General features: G+C 36.4%; 1 protein-coding gene across 1 annotated transcript in view; it reads right to left on the bottom strand.

Moving 5' to 3' along the window:
- The window catches only part of TENM1 (teneurin transmembrane protein 1), an 817,501-nt gene that overhangs the window by 165,000 nt on the left and 634,991 nt on the right, over positions 1-17,510 (bottom strand). Inside the window, exon 20 of the mRNA XM_049767088.1 lies at positions 1,159-1,302. Within this exon, the coding sequence (XP_049623045.1) occupies positions 1,159-1,302 (144 nt within the window). The remainder of the gene's footprint in view (positions 1-1,158; positions 1,303-17,510) is intronic.

The following is a 17,510-nucleotide window of genomic DNA, read 5'->3' as shown; positions in this document are numbered from 1 at the left end:
ACTCTGGTTCTATCCCCAGCATCACAAATGATCCAAGAGTCCCTCCAGGAGGGATCCGTGAGCTCAGAGCCATGATTAAGCCCTGAGCACCACAAGGAGTGGCCCAAGAGGAAAAATTTCCTGTTGAGTGGCTGGAGGATTAGACTGATTTGACTACTGGAAAATGAAAGGTGTGATTATAAATAAGTTCCTTGGTGTTGTTTAGTTCATAGTTTAAGAAGACAAACTGACCAGAGTCAGCTGTTTCATCGAGGAACTCTACATACAAGGATAACTGGTTGAAAGTGCAGATGCCTGAATACATTCACATCTGGAATCTTAGAGAAATAACCAACAATATATGCTACAAGAGATACAGCTCAAAATTCACCTCTATAGATGATATAAAAGAATATGATTTTACAGTTCAAACTTAACCAGTAGATGTTCAAACAAAAGATGGAAAGAAACTTGGGAGACTTAAAATTTAGCGAAGTCTAGGATTTAATTCCTCCCCATTTGCTTCCCCTCTGCTGCTCCTCCTGCTGTTATTCTTCTTTCTCCTTCTTCACTTCCTTCTTTGCCTTCTACTGAATTTTTACTTTATAGTTATTGGACAGAGTGACATTCTTATGGGTAGGTTGTAGTCTAAGAGAAAAGGCTCCATCTACTTACTGTATATTTAGGAAAAAATTTCATGTGACAAACCAAGCCGTAAATTCTTGATCTTTCACATACATGGTTTACTCATTGGTTAAATAATTGTAAAGTGATTCTTTTTCTTCCCGTTTAATGTCTAAAGTCAGTATGTATTTTGCAACCAATCAGCGTCAATAGTTCAAATGGCAGCATTTTATATAAGATAATGTTTTATTTATCATCGATGGTGCCTCAGAGTATACAAAATATGCTAATTATTATTTAACTTTTAAAAGGTTAGTTATAATGTCAAATAAAGTAGTTAATAACTTGAAATAGAGCAATTATCATAAATGATTCTTAAAATCAAATTTTCTAGATCTTTGTGATAGAGATCTGACTATGCTATCATTGATTTGAAATAAGATGATTGCATTTGATAAGAAACTTCTACCTATGACATATATAAACATAGATATAGAAAAGCATGTAAGTTGCTTTAGAAAAACAGTATTTATAAATATTTTGAAAGTTGCTTACCACTTTGAGGATTTAGAATATGATGCTTATTCAGTGACCAGCCTCCTAAGTTAGATGCATCCATTTCAAAGCCTTGTAAAATGACTGTCCTTTTCTCCCAGAGAACAAAGTCTGGGCACATTTCATACTCGTATCCTACAGACACTGAAAATAAAGAGTTGATAACTTATTAGAAAATTTAAAAAATTGCCTTCACTTATATACTGGTTGTATTCAGTGTATAGTGCACCTGCTACAGAATTCTGACTTCAGATGAAATTTGACTAGAAATGCCTTTCACTCTGCACATTGGAGTATAGCACCTAACATTGGACATCTGAAAGTAGTTAGGGTTTATTGAAATAGCATATTCATAAGTGAGTGAATGAATTTCATAATTATGAATGTTTCATAGGCACTATACTTCAGTCGTTTCTTTTGAGCTGGAGGCAGTTTGATAAAACTGAAGAAATAAGATCTCTGAAGAATTAAGCTGAGATAATAGAATTTCTCTCTGTCCTTCTGTATAAGAACAGAGATGATTTGCTCCACACTTCTCTAGAGGGAAAATGCACTTAGGAAGCTGACTTTGGAGTCCTGGGTCACTTATACAATAACTGGCTACACATGAGACTAATAAAGATCGATTTCCAAGTTACATTTTCTCCTGTGCTAACTGTCCTTTAATTTGCCAAGAAGTCTGAGTTTGCTTAGAGTGCTGCAAGTGTAAATTCCACTTGTGCACATTATATTTTAGTTTCTGTATATAACCAAACAATGAGACATTACCCAATATTTGGCTTTGTCTCTCATGAAGCACAGATGTTGCACATTAAACTTGGAACCCTGGTATGCTGCTAAAATGGAAGAACAAAATGTCCTCCAACAAAATGTTGGGTATCTTTATTCTACTGAAATATGTATAATTCAAGATCTGACCATTTTCTCAGTTGGTAAACCTGATTATATGTTGAAGTCCAGATATCTGATTCCCAACTTTGTAAGGCATTCTCTCTTCATAATGTACTAAGCATAAGAGTGTTGGCACATTACATTGCAGACCACAAAGCTATTTTCCCATGTTCTGGCACCTTAAAATATCCTTAAACTGGTCATCTGCCATTGAATTTCTTCATTTTTTTGTTTGGTTACAAGAACTGGTAATGAAAATGTTTACTTAAATAACACCAATACAATAGGTTCACAGATACAAATTAAAACCAGCTAGTTTTTGTTTTTTTGTTTATTTTAGGTGAGGGGAATTCATGGTAACATTAGTCAAACTAATTTGAGTGCATGTGCATGATTCTGTGATTGCATACACAAATCAGCCAAAAAGATCTTATACATGAATACATTATTTTGTGTATACCTATGGCCAATTTAATATCCCAGTCTGCAATCTCTTTGTCTCCACACATATAATAGGGAACAGGACCATCATATTGTAATTAAGACCTGTGTGATAATCTGGGATCCCATATTTAATGTAATTCTTGATATCAAGAATATTCTCGGGGCCGGGCGGTGGCGCTAAAGGTAAGGTGCCTGCCTTGCCTGCGCAAGCCTTGGACGGACCGCGGTTCGATCCCCCGGTGTCCCATATGGTCCCCCAAGCCAGGAGCAACTTCTGAGCGCATAGCCAGGAGTAACCCCTGAGCGTTACTGGGTGTGGCCCAAAAACCAAAAAAAAAAAAAAAAGAATATTCTCATGAGGATGTCCCTTGATTCCTGCATTCAGCTGGTGAGGATTAGTGAAATATAAATGCATTTTAGTGCTAGCTCTATCAAGAAAGTATAATGGACATCAAGAAAAACTAATAAAAACTAAAAACTAGTAATAATAATAAAACTAATAATAAGATAAAAATAATTTCCAAACAAAAATTAGTTTGTGATTTGTGTCAATACTATTTTCTATGAAGGAATGTGGCAACATAATTTTAGAGACGAAAGGGATATCAAAGGTATTCTACTTCAGATTATGTTCCTGCTTTACATAGTCTCCTTAATAACTGATCAAGGTCTTGGTACTTGCTAAAACAAATATGGATTTTAGATCTTGTATTATAAAAGACTTTCAGCTCTTGTATCTTCCCTTTACTAGTTGTGCAGTATTAGTGATCATTATTCTACATCTGTGTAATAGCTGCTTTTCATTGGTAGAATGTGTGTTAAGGTAGTGGTAGTAAAATAGGCCATAATCATGTTGCTTAGATTTTGTAAGATCAGAAAAACCTTTATAAATAACTTAATATGATAGATATGCATATAAATTGTTATGGATAATTCTAGGAGTTTAACTGATACCTTTATCTCTAAAGGAAGATCTCAGATCAACAACCTCTGTCCTGGAATATTTTTATAATCCCCTTTAGCACTAACACTCAAACCACATTTTTTGGGGGGGCATACTGGGTGACTCTCAGAAATTCCTGGCTATGCACTCAGAAATCACCCCTGGATTGGAGGACCATATGGGACACCGGGGGATCGAACCATAGTCCATCCTAGGTTAGCGCATGCAAGCAAACACCCTATCATTTGTGCCATTGCTCTGGCCCCATTACAGCACATCCTTTTAAAACTGCAATTGATCAACTCCAGTTGTGGCTTAAATGAAAAAGTCAACTTGAGCACTGTATCTTACATTTGGAAGAAAATCAAGTAGACTTAAAGCACACTAATGTGTGATGTATAGAACAGCACAGTTTCTATATCTTTCCAGCTTTGGAAAGTTTTGATTAATGAATGAATAAATGTGACAATGATTAAAAATTCCTTTAATGTCATTTTATTCTTTCCTGGTACTATCAGAATCAGGTTTCTATCCATGGTAAGCTTGTTGACTACCTTAGAACCCCTTCTCTGAAAAGTGATTGCTCCACTTTATAAGTAAGTAGTATGCCTGGTGAGTTCTGATGATGGTTTGCAGCCTGCTTTTCCTTTTTTGAACATATCCTCCTAACTCTGTGGCGGGAAATGCTTATATAAAGTACCAAAGAGTTCTGTATGCAAGAGTAATGAGATCCCTTTTCACTTCCTCTTTTTTTGTACTTTAAATTGCTCTATAGTCCACAAAAAAAGGGCACTGGCTTCAAAACCCACAATTATATTACTCTCCATGCCCAATCAAGTAACTAGCAACATGGCAACTACTTAATAACGTCCCTCTAATTTTATTAGATTTATTTTCTCTTGAGAATCTCCATGAGCTAATAAAATTATAATTTATACCCAAGACTTGTCCAAAATTCCAACTGACTTTAATGAGAATGGCTGAGTGGCAGGGTATTTTTGTATGTGGCTTCTTGCTCAGAGGAACAAGGCAAGGCTTCCTTCTGACAGCAGCCCACTTTAACTTTAATCCTGGAATTTGCAATCTGCTTATGAAAGAGAAGGCAGACATTTCAGCCTGGAGTTGAACTGCTCCCCAAATGCACAGGAAATTGGCAAATGCAGCAGCAACCAATCCAAGATTTCCTTTCATAGAAGCAGGGTGTAATGAACAAAACACCTACTCTTCCCTATAATTAAATATGGGAAAATAGGGCTACTTTGGGTTGGCACTGAGATTGCTGATCCTTGACACTATTCTCTGCCTACTGTTGTGAGAGCCGAGTCACAATTAAAGAAGCAGAGTAGTACCATTTTCTAGGTGTCCTGTTGCCTATCATATCTGATTACTAGCACAGCTGACATAAGGTATTGGCTTTGCTTTTGATGCTCCGGAGTAGGGCATAAGAATAGTGTCACAGGAAGGAAGACATAATTATTTATCAACATTTCAGGGAAGCCATGGAAGATAATAGAGTCAGCAACTTATGGAGTTAGGTGGGAATAAGAGATTCTGAACAACATTCCTTAGGAAAGGTTAGCATATACTTCTGCTAAGCACATGTATTGTGAAGGAAGGGCGTAGGAGCTATTGATGTGGGAGAATAAATCTCTGAATCATATGATTTATTCCATATGACTAATTATGTGCAGATTCCTATCTTCTTGTATTCTATACATTATTAATTAAGATAATTAATGGAATTCCCTTTAAACACAAGACATTCATTGTCCTACAGTCTTGTTACTTTTTTTTGGGGGGGAGGCCCACTTGGTGATGTTCAGGGGTTACTCCTGGCTCTGCACTCAGAAATCACTCCTGGCTTGGGGGAACTATATGGGATGCTTGGGGGATCAAACCACGGTCAGTCCTAGGTCAGCAGCACGAAAGGCAAATGCCCTACTGCTGTGCTACTGCTCCGGCACCATCAGAGCTCTCTGATATCATAAATAAATTTTGATCTCACTAGTAGTTATCTTACAAATAGAACAAGAGAAGACCAACCTGTTCTCTACAAAGCACTGAAAAAATAACTAAATCCCTATTCTTATCATTGGCAGCATTTGTATGATCCAGAGACTGAAACTAGGCTGAGGGCCCCGGTGTCATTCATCTATAAGGGTTGGGAAAAGAGACTGACATGCCATGTAACAAAGTTGATACTTAAAATATGACAGAATTAAACAGATATTTTCAATAGTTTCAGGCTAATGCTTCAGAATCAATAATGGTTGCCTTTATGAAGGTAGTATATAATTAAAAGCAATCTGATAGTCAGTGCTAGACATTTATGTTACCATCATGAACTCAGGGAGCATCTAAAAATAATTTATTCACATTTAAAAGGTAGATAACAAGATCAAAATGTTCTTTTTTCAAAAGCAATTGTTGATCAGAAAAATTCAATTTATTTTAAAGCAGTAGATTAAGACAGAACAATAGTAATAACAACAAAAGACAGGAGATCTGAAGAACTAAATTTAAGGTCATGGCAACAGTAGGCTAAGGCTACATAGAGAATATGCTATCTATTGGTTGCAGGTGTCTATTTTTAGAACTCATAGCTTTCCCTATTTTCTAGAGATTTTTCATTAGAGAATAACCCAAGAGTCTCTGAAATATGATATAATGCCCAGGAGCCAGAGAAATAGTACAGCACATAAGGTACTAGCCTTACACATGGCTAACCCAGGTTCAATCCCAGGCATCCAAATAATGCCAGGAGTGCTACCTGAACAAAGGAGCCAGGAGTGTGACCTGAATTCTGCTGGGTGTGACCTATAAAGTTCCTTCCTACCCCAAATGATACAATGCTGAGTGGTCTGAAAATGCTTTATCTATTATTCCAATTTACTAAAAGTATCAGAAATCGGTGATGAATTTTATTGAGTGTCATTTTAACACTTATGGGGATAGTCTCATTGTTTTCTCCCTTCATCTATTAACGTAGCAAAAATAGATTTTCTAAAGTTTTGCCATCATTGTGCTGCTAAAATCGGCTATACTTTGTTCAAATATATTCTGATTTGAATGAATCACTGGATTAGATTAGGAAAAAACCTTATTCAGGATTTAGATTCTGCCAGTTTAGACAATAAGATTAAAAGTGACTATTAAAGGTAGTGGTTTGGATGAAGAGAAAGTGTAGAAGTTAAAAGCCTCCAGAAATGGGGGCCGCAGAGATAGCTTAGCAGTAATGCATTTGTCTTGCATGCAGACAACCCAGGACAGACCTGGTACTATTCCTGGTATCCCACCAGGACCCCCGAGCTTGCCAACAGTAATTTCTGAGCACAGAGCCAGGACTAATCCCTGAGCATCACCGGGTGTGGCCTCCAAACCAATCAATCAATCAATCAATCAATGAACTGCTAAAAGGAAAGGCATTCAGAAGCAAGATAGCATCATATATTTGTCAAGGGATCTGTACCCTGTAATATATTTTTATGGGGATTTTGGGATGCTGTTTTGTCTGAGCCTACCTACATGAACATGAACATGGAAGCTTGCCATCCTATATCCCACCAAAGAGAAAGTGATATCCTATAACTCATCATATTTGTGAGTGGCTTTGTGCATCTGATCACTGCCTTCCTCTCTCTTAGAAGAACAATTATTCTATTATTTTCCCTTTATTTAAACACTGTGATTACAAAGTTTTCATGATTGGGTTTCATTCTTCCAATGTACACCCATGAACATTTCCCACCATCAATTTCCCCAGTTTCCCTCCCCTCTCCCTCTTTCTGCCTCAGAGGCAGGCATTTAAATCCTCTCTCTCTTACATAGCTCTCTCATCCTTTTCCCCTTTTAGACACTGTGGTTTGCATTATTGTTAATGAAAGGGTACAGTGCATATCACTTTATCTCCGCTGAACACCCAGTTATTGTCCAGAGTGATAAGTTCCAGCTATCATTGTCATTGTGATGCCTTCTCTACCCTAACTGCACTGTTACACTATTTTTGACAAGCTTCTTACCATGTACTGGCCCCCTTGCCCCTCATCTCTATTGTCTCTGGATATTATTGCCATATTATTTTTTATTTTTCTTATATACTATAAATGAGTGAGATCACTCTATGTCTGTCCTTCTCTGACTATTGGGTCATAAAATCATCATCTTATTATATAGGCAAGCCTATGGAGTCACTTTAGCCTGTGCCCCTATTCATTATTTGTTTGTTCAATCAGTCAACAAATAGGAAGTATTTAATGGGTATCTATTGTCTTTAGGACCCTAGGGCTATGAAAATAACCAAGACAGAACAAGAAGGTATTTTACGTTAGTGGAATTCACATTCTATTGAGAGGTTCAACTATGAAACAAAAACCAAATAGCACATACAAATGTTGAAATATGTTATGATGAAAAAAGACAGAGTTCAAAGAGAGTATAATGAAGGGATTTAAATTGGAATGAAAAGGTAAAGAAACACTTTTTATAAAAATGTGTTTGCATCCTGAAGCACAGGGAAAAGTTTTTTTTTTTTTTTTTTTTTTTGGTTTTTGGGCCACACCCGTTTGATGCTCAGGGGTTACTCCTGGCTAAGTGCTCAGAAATTGCCCCTGGCTTGGGGGGACCATATGGGACGCCGGGGGATCGAACCGCGGTCCATTCCTTGGCTAGCACTTACAAGGCAAGACACCTTATCTCTAGCGCCACCTTCCCGGCCCCAGGGAAAAGTTTTTGAGACAGAAAGAGCAGCCTATGTGCAAGACATTGAGACTTGAAGAGGTTTAAATATGAATGTGGCTAGAAAGTCAGTTTTCCCTAGTGCATCAAAATATATAGATCTTCCCTACCATCAGTACAAGATTAGACAAAAGATTTTTAGATTCTTGTAATATTTAGGTAATATCTTTTTGCAAGAGAGTTGAGAAAAATGATTGACCTTAAACATTTGATGTGGGAGAATGATTAAAAGGGATGCCGTGTCATAGTGGATAGAACATTACTGTTATTTACTGACTAAGCAAGCACTTTTGTAGGTGACATGTGGATGATCTGCTAAGCATCTTGGGAATGCTTGGGATACACAGAGCAGGACAATTTGGCATGTGAGAGGAGGGTTCATACCTCAAAAGATTTGCCTATATTCTAGTGCTTTCAGTCCTCCATCAACTTTAATAACTGACACCTTATATTCACATACATTTTACTGATGGGTCTATTTTGTGTATATCACCCAATTTGAATACTAAAAATGTAGAAGATATATTTACTCTTATTTGATGAATAAGGTAATAGATGGCATGGGTTGAAGTGGCTATCTCCAAGTCATCTGGATAATAATTGCAAAATCAGAATTGAATTCATGAAATTTTCCCACCATGCTAGGCCACAGCATAATTAAAGAAAAGGTTCACATTTTAGAAGTGCTGAAAATGCCTTTCCTTTTTTTCAAAAATTGAATTAAGAAATAACATTAGGAAGCTAGAGATAAACTTGAGTACATCATCCCATCTCACTACATAATTATTATATAGTTCATGCCTAATTGTTTTAAAAAATGTGGGATACAACCATTATGTGTAGCTTTAAACATTGTGCCTGTATAATTTAAAAACAGGGTGTGCCAATTTCTATATTTCAATAATAAAATATAGAAGTATTACATTTTCTATTGCTCCAACTCAGCATGTGATTACATTGTTGATTAGAGCTATTATTTACAGCAGCACACTTTACTCTCATAAGTAACTTGGTTTGAATGATGAATTACATGATCATACAGTCTTCAAGAGCTATGTCCCAGAAGGACTGGTAGAAGGGAGACAAGAATGACCGTAAATACTTGGAAATTAATGGTTTGGTAACTATTTTAATTCGTATATCTCTTGACTATTTTATTTTCCCAATGACATTCAAAATTTTATTTAAGTCATTTAATATTTATTCAGCATACACATGGGTATGCATATATACAAAACTATAATTAAAACAAATGTTTCCAAAGAATTATCTTAATAGTTTTTGATATTTAATAAAATTATGATTTTATCCCATTCAGTTAACTGCTATTCTTTTTTTATAATTAAATATAATTTTTATTTTAATAATAGTGGCTTACATATCATTGAAAATAATATTTTAGGTACATATTAACATAACATCAGGGGAATTCCCATCACCGAATTGTCCTCCCTCCACCTTCGTTCCAGTCCTTCTTCCCATAACCTCTTCCCTTACCCTCGAAGCTGCTAGAATAAGTGGTCCCCTCTGTGCCTAGCTTACTACTTAGTGGTCTTACACCTATTTGGTCTTGGTACCTCCCTAATTCCCCCTCCCCAATTGGGAGGCGGGACTAGATAGTTCAAGTTATGCGGTTTTGTTTGTTAACTGCTAGTCTATAAAAAATCTCACCAAATGGAGTTCATACTCGATTAATGGGCATGACCAATGGCTTAAGATATATATATGCATAGTTCACTTGCTTACCAGAGTTAATCAGGGTTCTTTAATAATTCTAGGCACTTTTGGATCTCCTAACTCACATCTTCTCACACATATTAAAATGGCTACAGCTCACAATCCATATACAATATTAAGCATGTTTCTTACACATGTAAAAATTGAGCTGCAGTTGACTTGCCAGCATAAGGCCCATTATGAAGACATTTTTTATAAACATTTAGTAATGTTGGTTTCTGATTTTATTTTAGCATTTTGCTACAATACATTTATCTTCCAGATTGTAAACATTTTGTAGGTCCTTGAAAAACTCATATCCTTGGTGCTGTGCCTATAAGGTAGAATGGACAAAATAGCCTGGCTCTCAGCTAACAAGAGTTTTGAATTCACGAGTGAAGAAAAATGATTAAAGATTACTATCTGTGCTAGCACCTTTGACAGAAAGCCACTGGGGCATTGAATTGGGTACTTGGTAAGGTGGGATGGTTCACGTAGTGGAGAGTTGCAGTGAAAGGCATATTTGGGAAGGCATATCTGGGAAGCCCAAATTTGAATTTCTGCTTTATAACGGACTTTAGGAAAGCCATTTGATTGTTCTGAACCTCAGTTTCCACTTCTGTAAAATGAAGAGTTTTCATCTGTCATGCCTACCAGGCAGGAATGTTATGAGGATGAAAATGAGACAATGCATGTTAAAGTGCTTTGCAAATTGTAAAGCATTGCCCATTTATTATTAAAATATTCAAGGGATGTTATTATTGTGCTTGCCCAGCCTGCTCAGGTTTTACTGAAGGGAAATTTATGAACACTAAAGCTTCATTCTCAGGGATGTTTTGTGTGCACAAAGCAACCATAGCTTAGCACCTATTACTATTAATGTCCCCCTGTTTCTCTGTAACACAATTTAGACAGACTTCTACGAGCTGGGAACGTTTAGGAAGTCTAGTTCTCCCTCAAAGACTGGTGTTTCTTGCCAAACTAGTGTACTAAATAATTATTCAATTGTTTCCAATAACATTGATGAAAAATATAATTGTTTATAGAATTGTTACTGAGGGAGAATGGCTGATTTCCTGAACTTCCAGGACTCTAAACTGCAGCAATTTTATTTAATTAAAATGAAGACCAGGCCTAATGCATTATTACATATTGATAATATATGCAGATCCAGAAGACATAGGGAATTATTTTGACAAAATTCATATAATGGATGCAGTTCAGAGCTCCTGAACAAGCTAGTTTGTCAAATTAAATAAGGCGTCTCTAGAATTTAAACGGCTTGGCGAATCTAACAATAATCATATTTTTGCATTGTTTTACAAGCAGCGTAGTTGGGAAAAAAGGTAAATAATATTTAGATTTAGAGACATCAGACCTTATTTAGAACCAGAGAATAAAGTACTAAAGTCAAATTATTTCAAATCCTCACATGGAGTTTTTAACAGGCAGTCTTGTCTGTGTATCAGACAACAAAATCTTTAAGCCGGATGAAGTAGTGATTGTGGTTTTTGTACTGCAACCCCGGGGGTGATTTTACTCTTACTCCACTTGATCAATATTCTACATGGATTAATCAATCTTATCAGTTGCCATTGATACTTCTCCAAGGAATCAGTTCACACAGTCTCTGTTGGTAATTTATTCGCTCAGGTATTATCCCTCTAGTTGCAAAGACTGAGTGATTATTTAAAAAATGTGCTGTCTTAGGTTCTCAAGTATTCCTTTTCTTATTCCAGCTGTCCAGCTAACAGTTTTGTCTTTTGACCATTCTCACCCTAGAGATTGCACACAGCTTAACTGGGTGGGAAACAAGTCTTATGTTTCAATTTAAATGGATATTTTAAACTTATATAGTCACAAAGACTTCAAATTCAGGCTGCTTAAATCTGGCCCCTTCTTTTTTCATCACCCATAAATTAACAAGATACAGTTATATATATTTATATATATCAAATATATATATTAATATATAGTTTTATATATATATATATATATATATATATATATATATATATATATATATATATATATATATATATATATATATATATATTTGGTTTTTGGGTCACACCTGGTGATCCTCAGGGGTTAGTCCTGGCTTTGCACTCAGAAATTGCTCCTGGCAGGCACAAAGACCACATGGGATGCCGGGATTCGAACCACCATCTGCTCGAATCAGCTGCGTGCGAGGTAAATACTCTACCACTGTGCTATCTCTTCTGCCCATCATTTTGTCACCTCTCAGAGGGTTGATACTATCATTTGATGGTTGTTGTTGTTTTGGGGTTTTGGGCCACCTGGCGGTGCTCCGGCGTTACTCCTGACTTTGTGCTTAGAAATTGCTCCTGGCAGGCTCAGCAGACATATGGGATGCTGGGAATGCATGCAAGGCAAATGTCCTACCGCTATCTCTCCAACATACAGTTATATTTTAAGTGTCATAAGAAAGAAGAGGTCTGTGAAACTTTTCATCAGAATCTTTGCTATAGAGGCCACAGTGATAGTACAAGTAGAGCACTTGCCTTGCATTTCCCCAACTCAGGTTTAATCTCCTGCCTCCCATATGGTCCCCTGGCCTGGCCAAGAGTGATCCCTAAATGCAGTCAGGAGTAAGACCTGAGCCCTTCTGGGTATTGCCCCAAAATAAACAATAACAAAAAGAAATTTTGCTATAACTGGGATTGCGTGGCTACTGTTCAAGGTCTATTTCCTATTTTGAACAATAAGCAAATCATTGTTAATATAAATTCCCAATGTGTTGGGAGAATGAACTTCATAGAGGCTCTAGAGGGTGACCTATTTTCCAGCTTCTAGAATGTACCCACATTCTGTTGTTCTTAGCTTCCTTTCTCTAACTGTCTTTTTTTTTTTTTTACCCAATGGTGCTCAGGGGTTACTCCTGGCTCTGCATTCTGAAATCTCTCCTGGAAGGCTTGGGGGACCATATGGGATGCCAGGGATTGAACGCAGTTGTCCTGGGTCAGCCACATGCAAGGCAAATGCCTTACCACTGTACTATCACCTGGCCCCCTTTCTCGAAATTTCAAAGGCAATAATATTATATTTAAATATGTCTTTCTTCCTCCAACTCTGACCTACTCTTCAGACTCCTCTCCTGATGGTGTTACACGTACCTATATAATCTGGTTAATTTTAAATTTGAAGATAAATGATTAAAATGATTGGACTATAGATAAATGCCTTAATTTTGGGGATTCATAGGTTTCAGGGATGGACATTTTTGCTGGGTATGATGAAAATTATCCTGCAGACCAGATTCCTTTCATAGCATTACTTCTACAATCTGGTATAAAATTCAGTCTGTTTATTTTTTGTCAGATAAGTAATTATATGATATGATAAGGAATATTACTGTTTCCTTCTTTGTTTATATTTAGTCACATATATTGAAGCACAAACTTGGTGGTAACGTATTTGACCCCTTTTCCTCTATTCATTTAGTGTTTCTGTATTTCCAGGACAGTCAGTCATGTTCTACCTTCAGAGTAGTAGATACCTTCATTCTACCACCTCTTTTAATGGTTCCACACTATCAACAAAATTCCATTAATCTCCATGGAGGTGGAAATGGAGAATAGGTTAAAATCCTTTTTTTTTGGGGGGGGGCACACCCGTTTGATGTTCAGGTGTTACTCCTGGCTAAGCGCTCAGAAATTGCTCCTGGCATGGGGGACCATATGGGACGCCAGGGGATCGAACCACGGTCCTTCCTTGGTTAGCACTTGCAAGGCAGACACCTTACCTCTAGCGCCACCTCACCGGCCCCAGGTTAAAATTCTTTTAACAATTATTGTTATAAGGGACATTTCCTACAAGATAAGCAATCCATATACTATCTTCAGTACCATATTCAAAATTATTTTGGCAATTTTCCTTGGATTCCTTGCCAGTTTTCTTTCTCCATTCTATAAAATATGTCCCATAAGTGCATATCAAACTTCACGAAGTACAGTATTTTATTCCTTTTTGGTGGAACAACTGTCTCTTTTTGTGACAGTTCTTAGCATTAAAAAAGAAACAGCAAATATTACATATTTTACTGATTTGAATAAGATCATTCTTTTACTCAAAATGCAGGGGCCAAAGGACAAGGATATTAGACAGGCCATGTGCTTTGCATGTGGCAGATCTAGATTCAATCCCTGCCATTCGATATGGTCCTTCTAGCCAGAGAAGAGTGATCCCTGTGTGCAGAGCCAGGAATAAGCCTTGAGTGCCACTGGATTTGCTCCCAAAACCAAACCAAACTGAACAAAAAGAATGCTAAGGAATTTTTACCAGCAATATAATAATAGAAAAACTAAATAAATCAAGACCTATAGGCAAACAATCGAAAGGCAGCTTCATTTATCATTTATGCAGATATTAGAAAGCCTTTTACTTTATTATATTATATTTTCTCCAAATATTTATGTATACACTATAAACTAAAAGTCAGTAAGTACTCTCAATTACAAGGAGGAAAAAGGAAATTTGAGAATCTTTGCCACAATATTTAAAAGAAAGATATATAATATGTAAAGTTGATAAAATTGTATAGACAGTGTAGAAAACATGTAGAGTCTTAACAAATCAAACAAATACCATTGATCCAATAAATCTGGTGCTAACAATATTCTCCAAATAATTGAAAACTTTAATTACTAATCAATACTAGTATATATTCATAGCAGAATTACTCACAACATACAAAATATAAAAGCAAACAAAATGCACACAGGAAAATGAATGGACAAAAAAAGGTGATATATCCAATCATCTCACACTTGCAAGGAAGTCTATTATATAAAATAGTAAGAAACATTTATAAAGAAGATGTGGATCCCTTCTAGACTTTTACACTGGTATCAGTGTAAATTGTACAGACACTATGAAAGACAGTATGGAGATTTATAATAAGTTACAGATAGAAATTATATTTTTATTTATTTATTTATTTATTTATTTAGTTTTTGGATCACACTCGGCAGCGCTCAGGGGTTACTCTTGGCTCTACACTCAGAAATCGCTCCTGGCAGGCTCAGGGGACCATATGGGATGCTAGGATTTGAACCACTGTTCCTCTGCCTGCAAGGCAAACACCCTACTTTCATGCTATCTCTCCGGCCCTAGAAATTTGATTTTTAATTGGAAAAATTGGAGGGGAATTTGAGTCACACCCAATGGTACTCAGAATTTACCCCTGTTCTGTACTCAGGAATTACTCCTGGAGGTGGGGGACCATAGAAAATGTTGGGGAAACAAATCCAGGTTGGGCATGTGCAAAGTAAGCACTATATCCACTGTACTATCTCTCCAGATACAAAGATATAGATTCCATATGATCCACTTATCCATTTCTGGAAACTTAAACAAAAGATGAAAATAAATAACTTGAAGAAATATATATATATTCAAGGGTCGGAGCAGTGGTGCTAACCTAGGATAAACAGCGGTTTGATCCCCTGGCATCTCATATGATCCCCCAAGACAGGAGCAAAATCTGAGCTCATAGCCAGAAGTAATCTCTGCGTGTCAGCGGCCCAAAAAACAAAAACAAAACAAAAACAAAAATAAAGAAAAATTATATATACATATATACATATTTATTCAGCATTTTTTCAGCAGACAAGAACTGGAAACAACCTATATATCCATCTATTGACTAATGGATAATGAAGATGTAAATGTATATATACATATATATAAGTATGTATGAACTGAACAAACTTGGATGTACCTAGAGTATAGTATAATTAGTGAAATGATCCAGAAATAGAAAATATGCGAATTAATTAATATGTTAGAGAAAAAAGATAACAAGCAGATATAATAACTGAAAAAATAAAAAGATTTTAGACTTTAGGACCAATTTGTTATCAGAAGAGGAGGAAGAAGGAAGTAGGTCCATTGGGACAAAGAGAATAATTAAATGCTGAAGCATGGAATTAGCTTTTTGTGGTGAACTTAAATATGCCTATAGACATGATGTCTATATTATGTTACATGTCACACATTTGTTACAATGTTATGTCACCTCAGTAAAAGATTATTATTTATAATAAATATATATCAATATATCTTGGATATACTTGAAAATGGAGTCAAGACAAAGAGATAAAATGCTCATATAACATGAATGAACTCAGAAAAAATATACTGAGTAAATACAGAACAAAAAATTTTGTCTCACACCTGACAGTGTACAGAGATCATTTCTGGCGGGGCTTGGGGGACCAAATGAGGTGCTGGGGATTGAATCCGTGTTGTGCATATACAGGGCAAGGTATTCCAGAAAAAATGACCACATATTATATAATTCTATGATTTAAAATGTCTAGAGTCGGTAAATCTATAGATACAAAAGAACATGAGTGATTTCCAGGGTTTGGACAAAGTGAGGAGTAAATAGTGACTTCTGTGTGTGTGGTGTTGCTTCATGGGGAAATGAAGAAAATGTTTTGGGCTTATATAATGATGATGATTCACAAAATTGTGAAGGAACTAGGTTCCATAGATTTTTACACTTTAACTGGCTAAATTTATTGTATGTTTATCATCTCAATAAAACTGTTGTGAGGTTATATTGTATTTATATAAACTTTAGCAAGGAATGACAGCTAGGTATTGTCCAGATTAGTTTTAAGAAATGTACTTGGTAAACCTCAAATGAAAATAAAACAACAAATAAAAATACAATGAGCTAGCAATGGTCCAGAGGAGGATCATAAGAAACAGAACAAAGGAGTCGGCAGAAAAATTAAAGGAATTTTTGACACTTCTACTGAAGCCAATGATTGAGAATAATAACCTGGAGAGGCTAATATGAGGTTTTAGGTATGGATTAGTCAGATACCAACAGGAATGAGATGTCATACTCATAAATGTTTATTGCTGAGTACAAATATTTATTTTCTCTTCAGGTGGGGATGAACTTGGGACACACCAGTTGATGCTTAGGGCTTATTACTATCTCTGTTTAGGGATCACTCCTGGTGGTATTCAGAGCCAAGGACCACACTGGTTCAACCTCCTGCAAGGTGACCTCTATTATCTCCCAGTTTCTGAAAGAACTATTATCTCCCAGTTTCTGAAAGAACGATTTTCAAGTACTGGAACAAAAATGAAGGGATCAACAAAGGATAGTGACCCACTATCAGTACTCGGAAGCCTCTGAATTTGTAGAAGCAAGGGGAGGGAATGATAAAGATCAGAAAGAGTCTGAGGATTTGGAGAAGGGGCTACGGTATACAAGCTGCCATCTGCTAATGCAGTCAGTGACAGAACTGCAATGAAGAAGGACAAGGGAAAAATACCCTGACCTTTTACTTCTACCATCCAATCTCTGGAGGTGCCAACCTTTGAACAAATCAAATGGTAGCTAGAGAACACAGGAGCACGGGTAACACTGTCCCTGAAAGCCAACTTCTTAAATCACAGTGACAGGAAGAGAAGATAATCTGTGTATGGGGGGCAGAGCTGTGGAAATGGGAGGCAGAGAAAGGAGAAAGAAAACGAAGTATAAAATCAGAGGTTGCCTGTTAAACACACAGTTACCTTCTTAGAGAATATAATGCCACTTATACATATCTGTCTAAAGTTATGCTTTATAACATGATAT

This window comes from Suncus etruscus, chromosome X, assembly GCF_024139225.1.
Source record: "Suncus etruscus isolate mSunEtr1 chromosome X, mSunEtr1.pri.cur, whole genome shotgun sequence".
In the NCBI taxonomy this organism is placed as follows: Eukaryota; Metazoa; Chordata; class Mammalia; order Eulipotyphla; family Soricidae; genus Suncus; species Suncus etruscus.
This window is presented reverse-complemented; position numbering and strand designations above follow the sequence as displayed.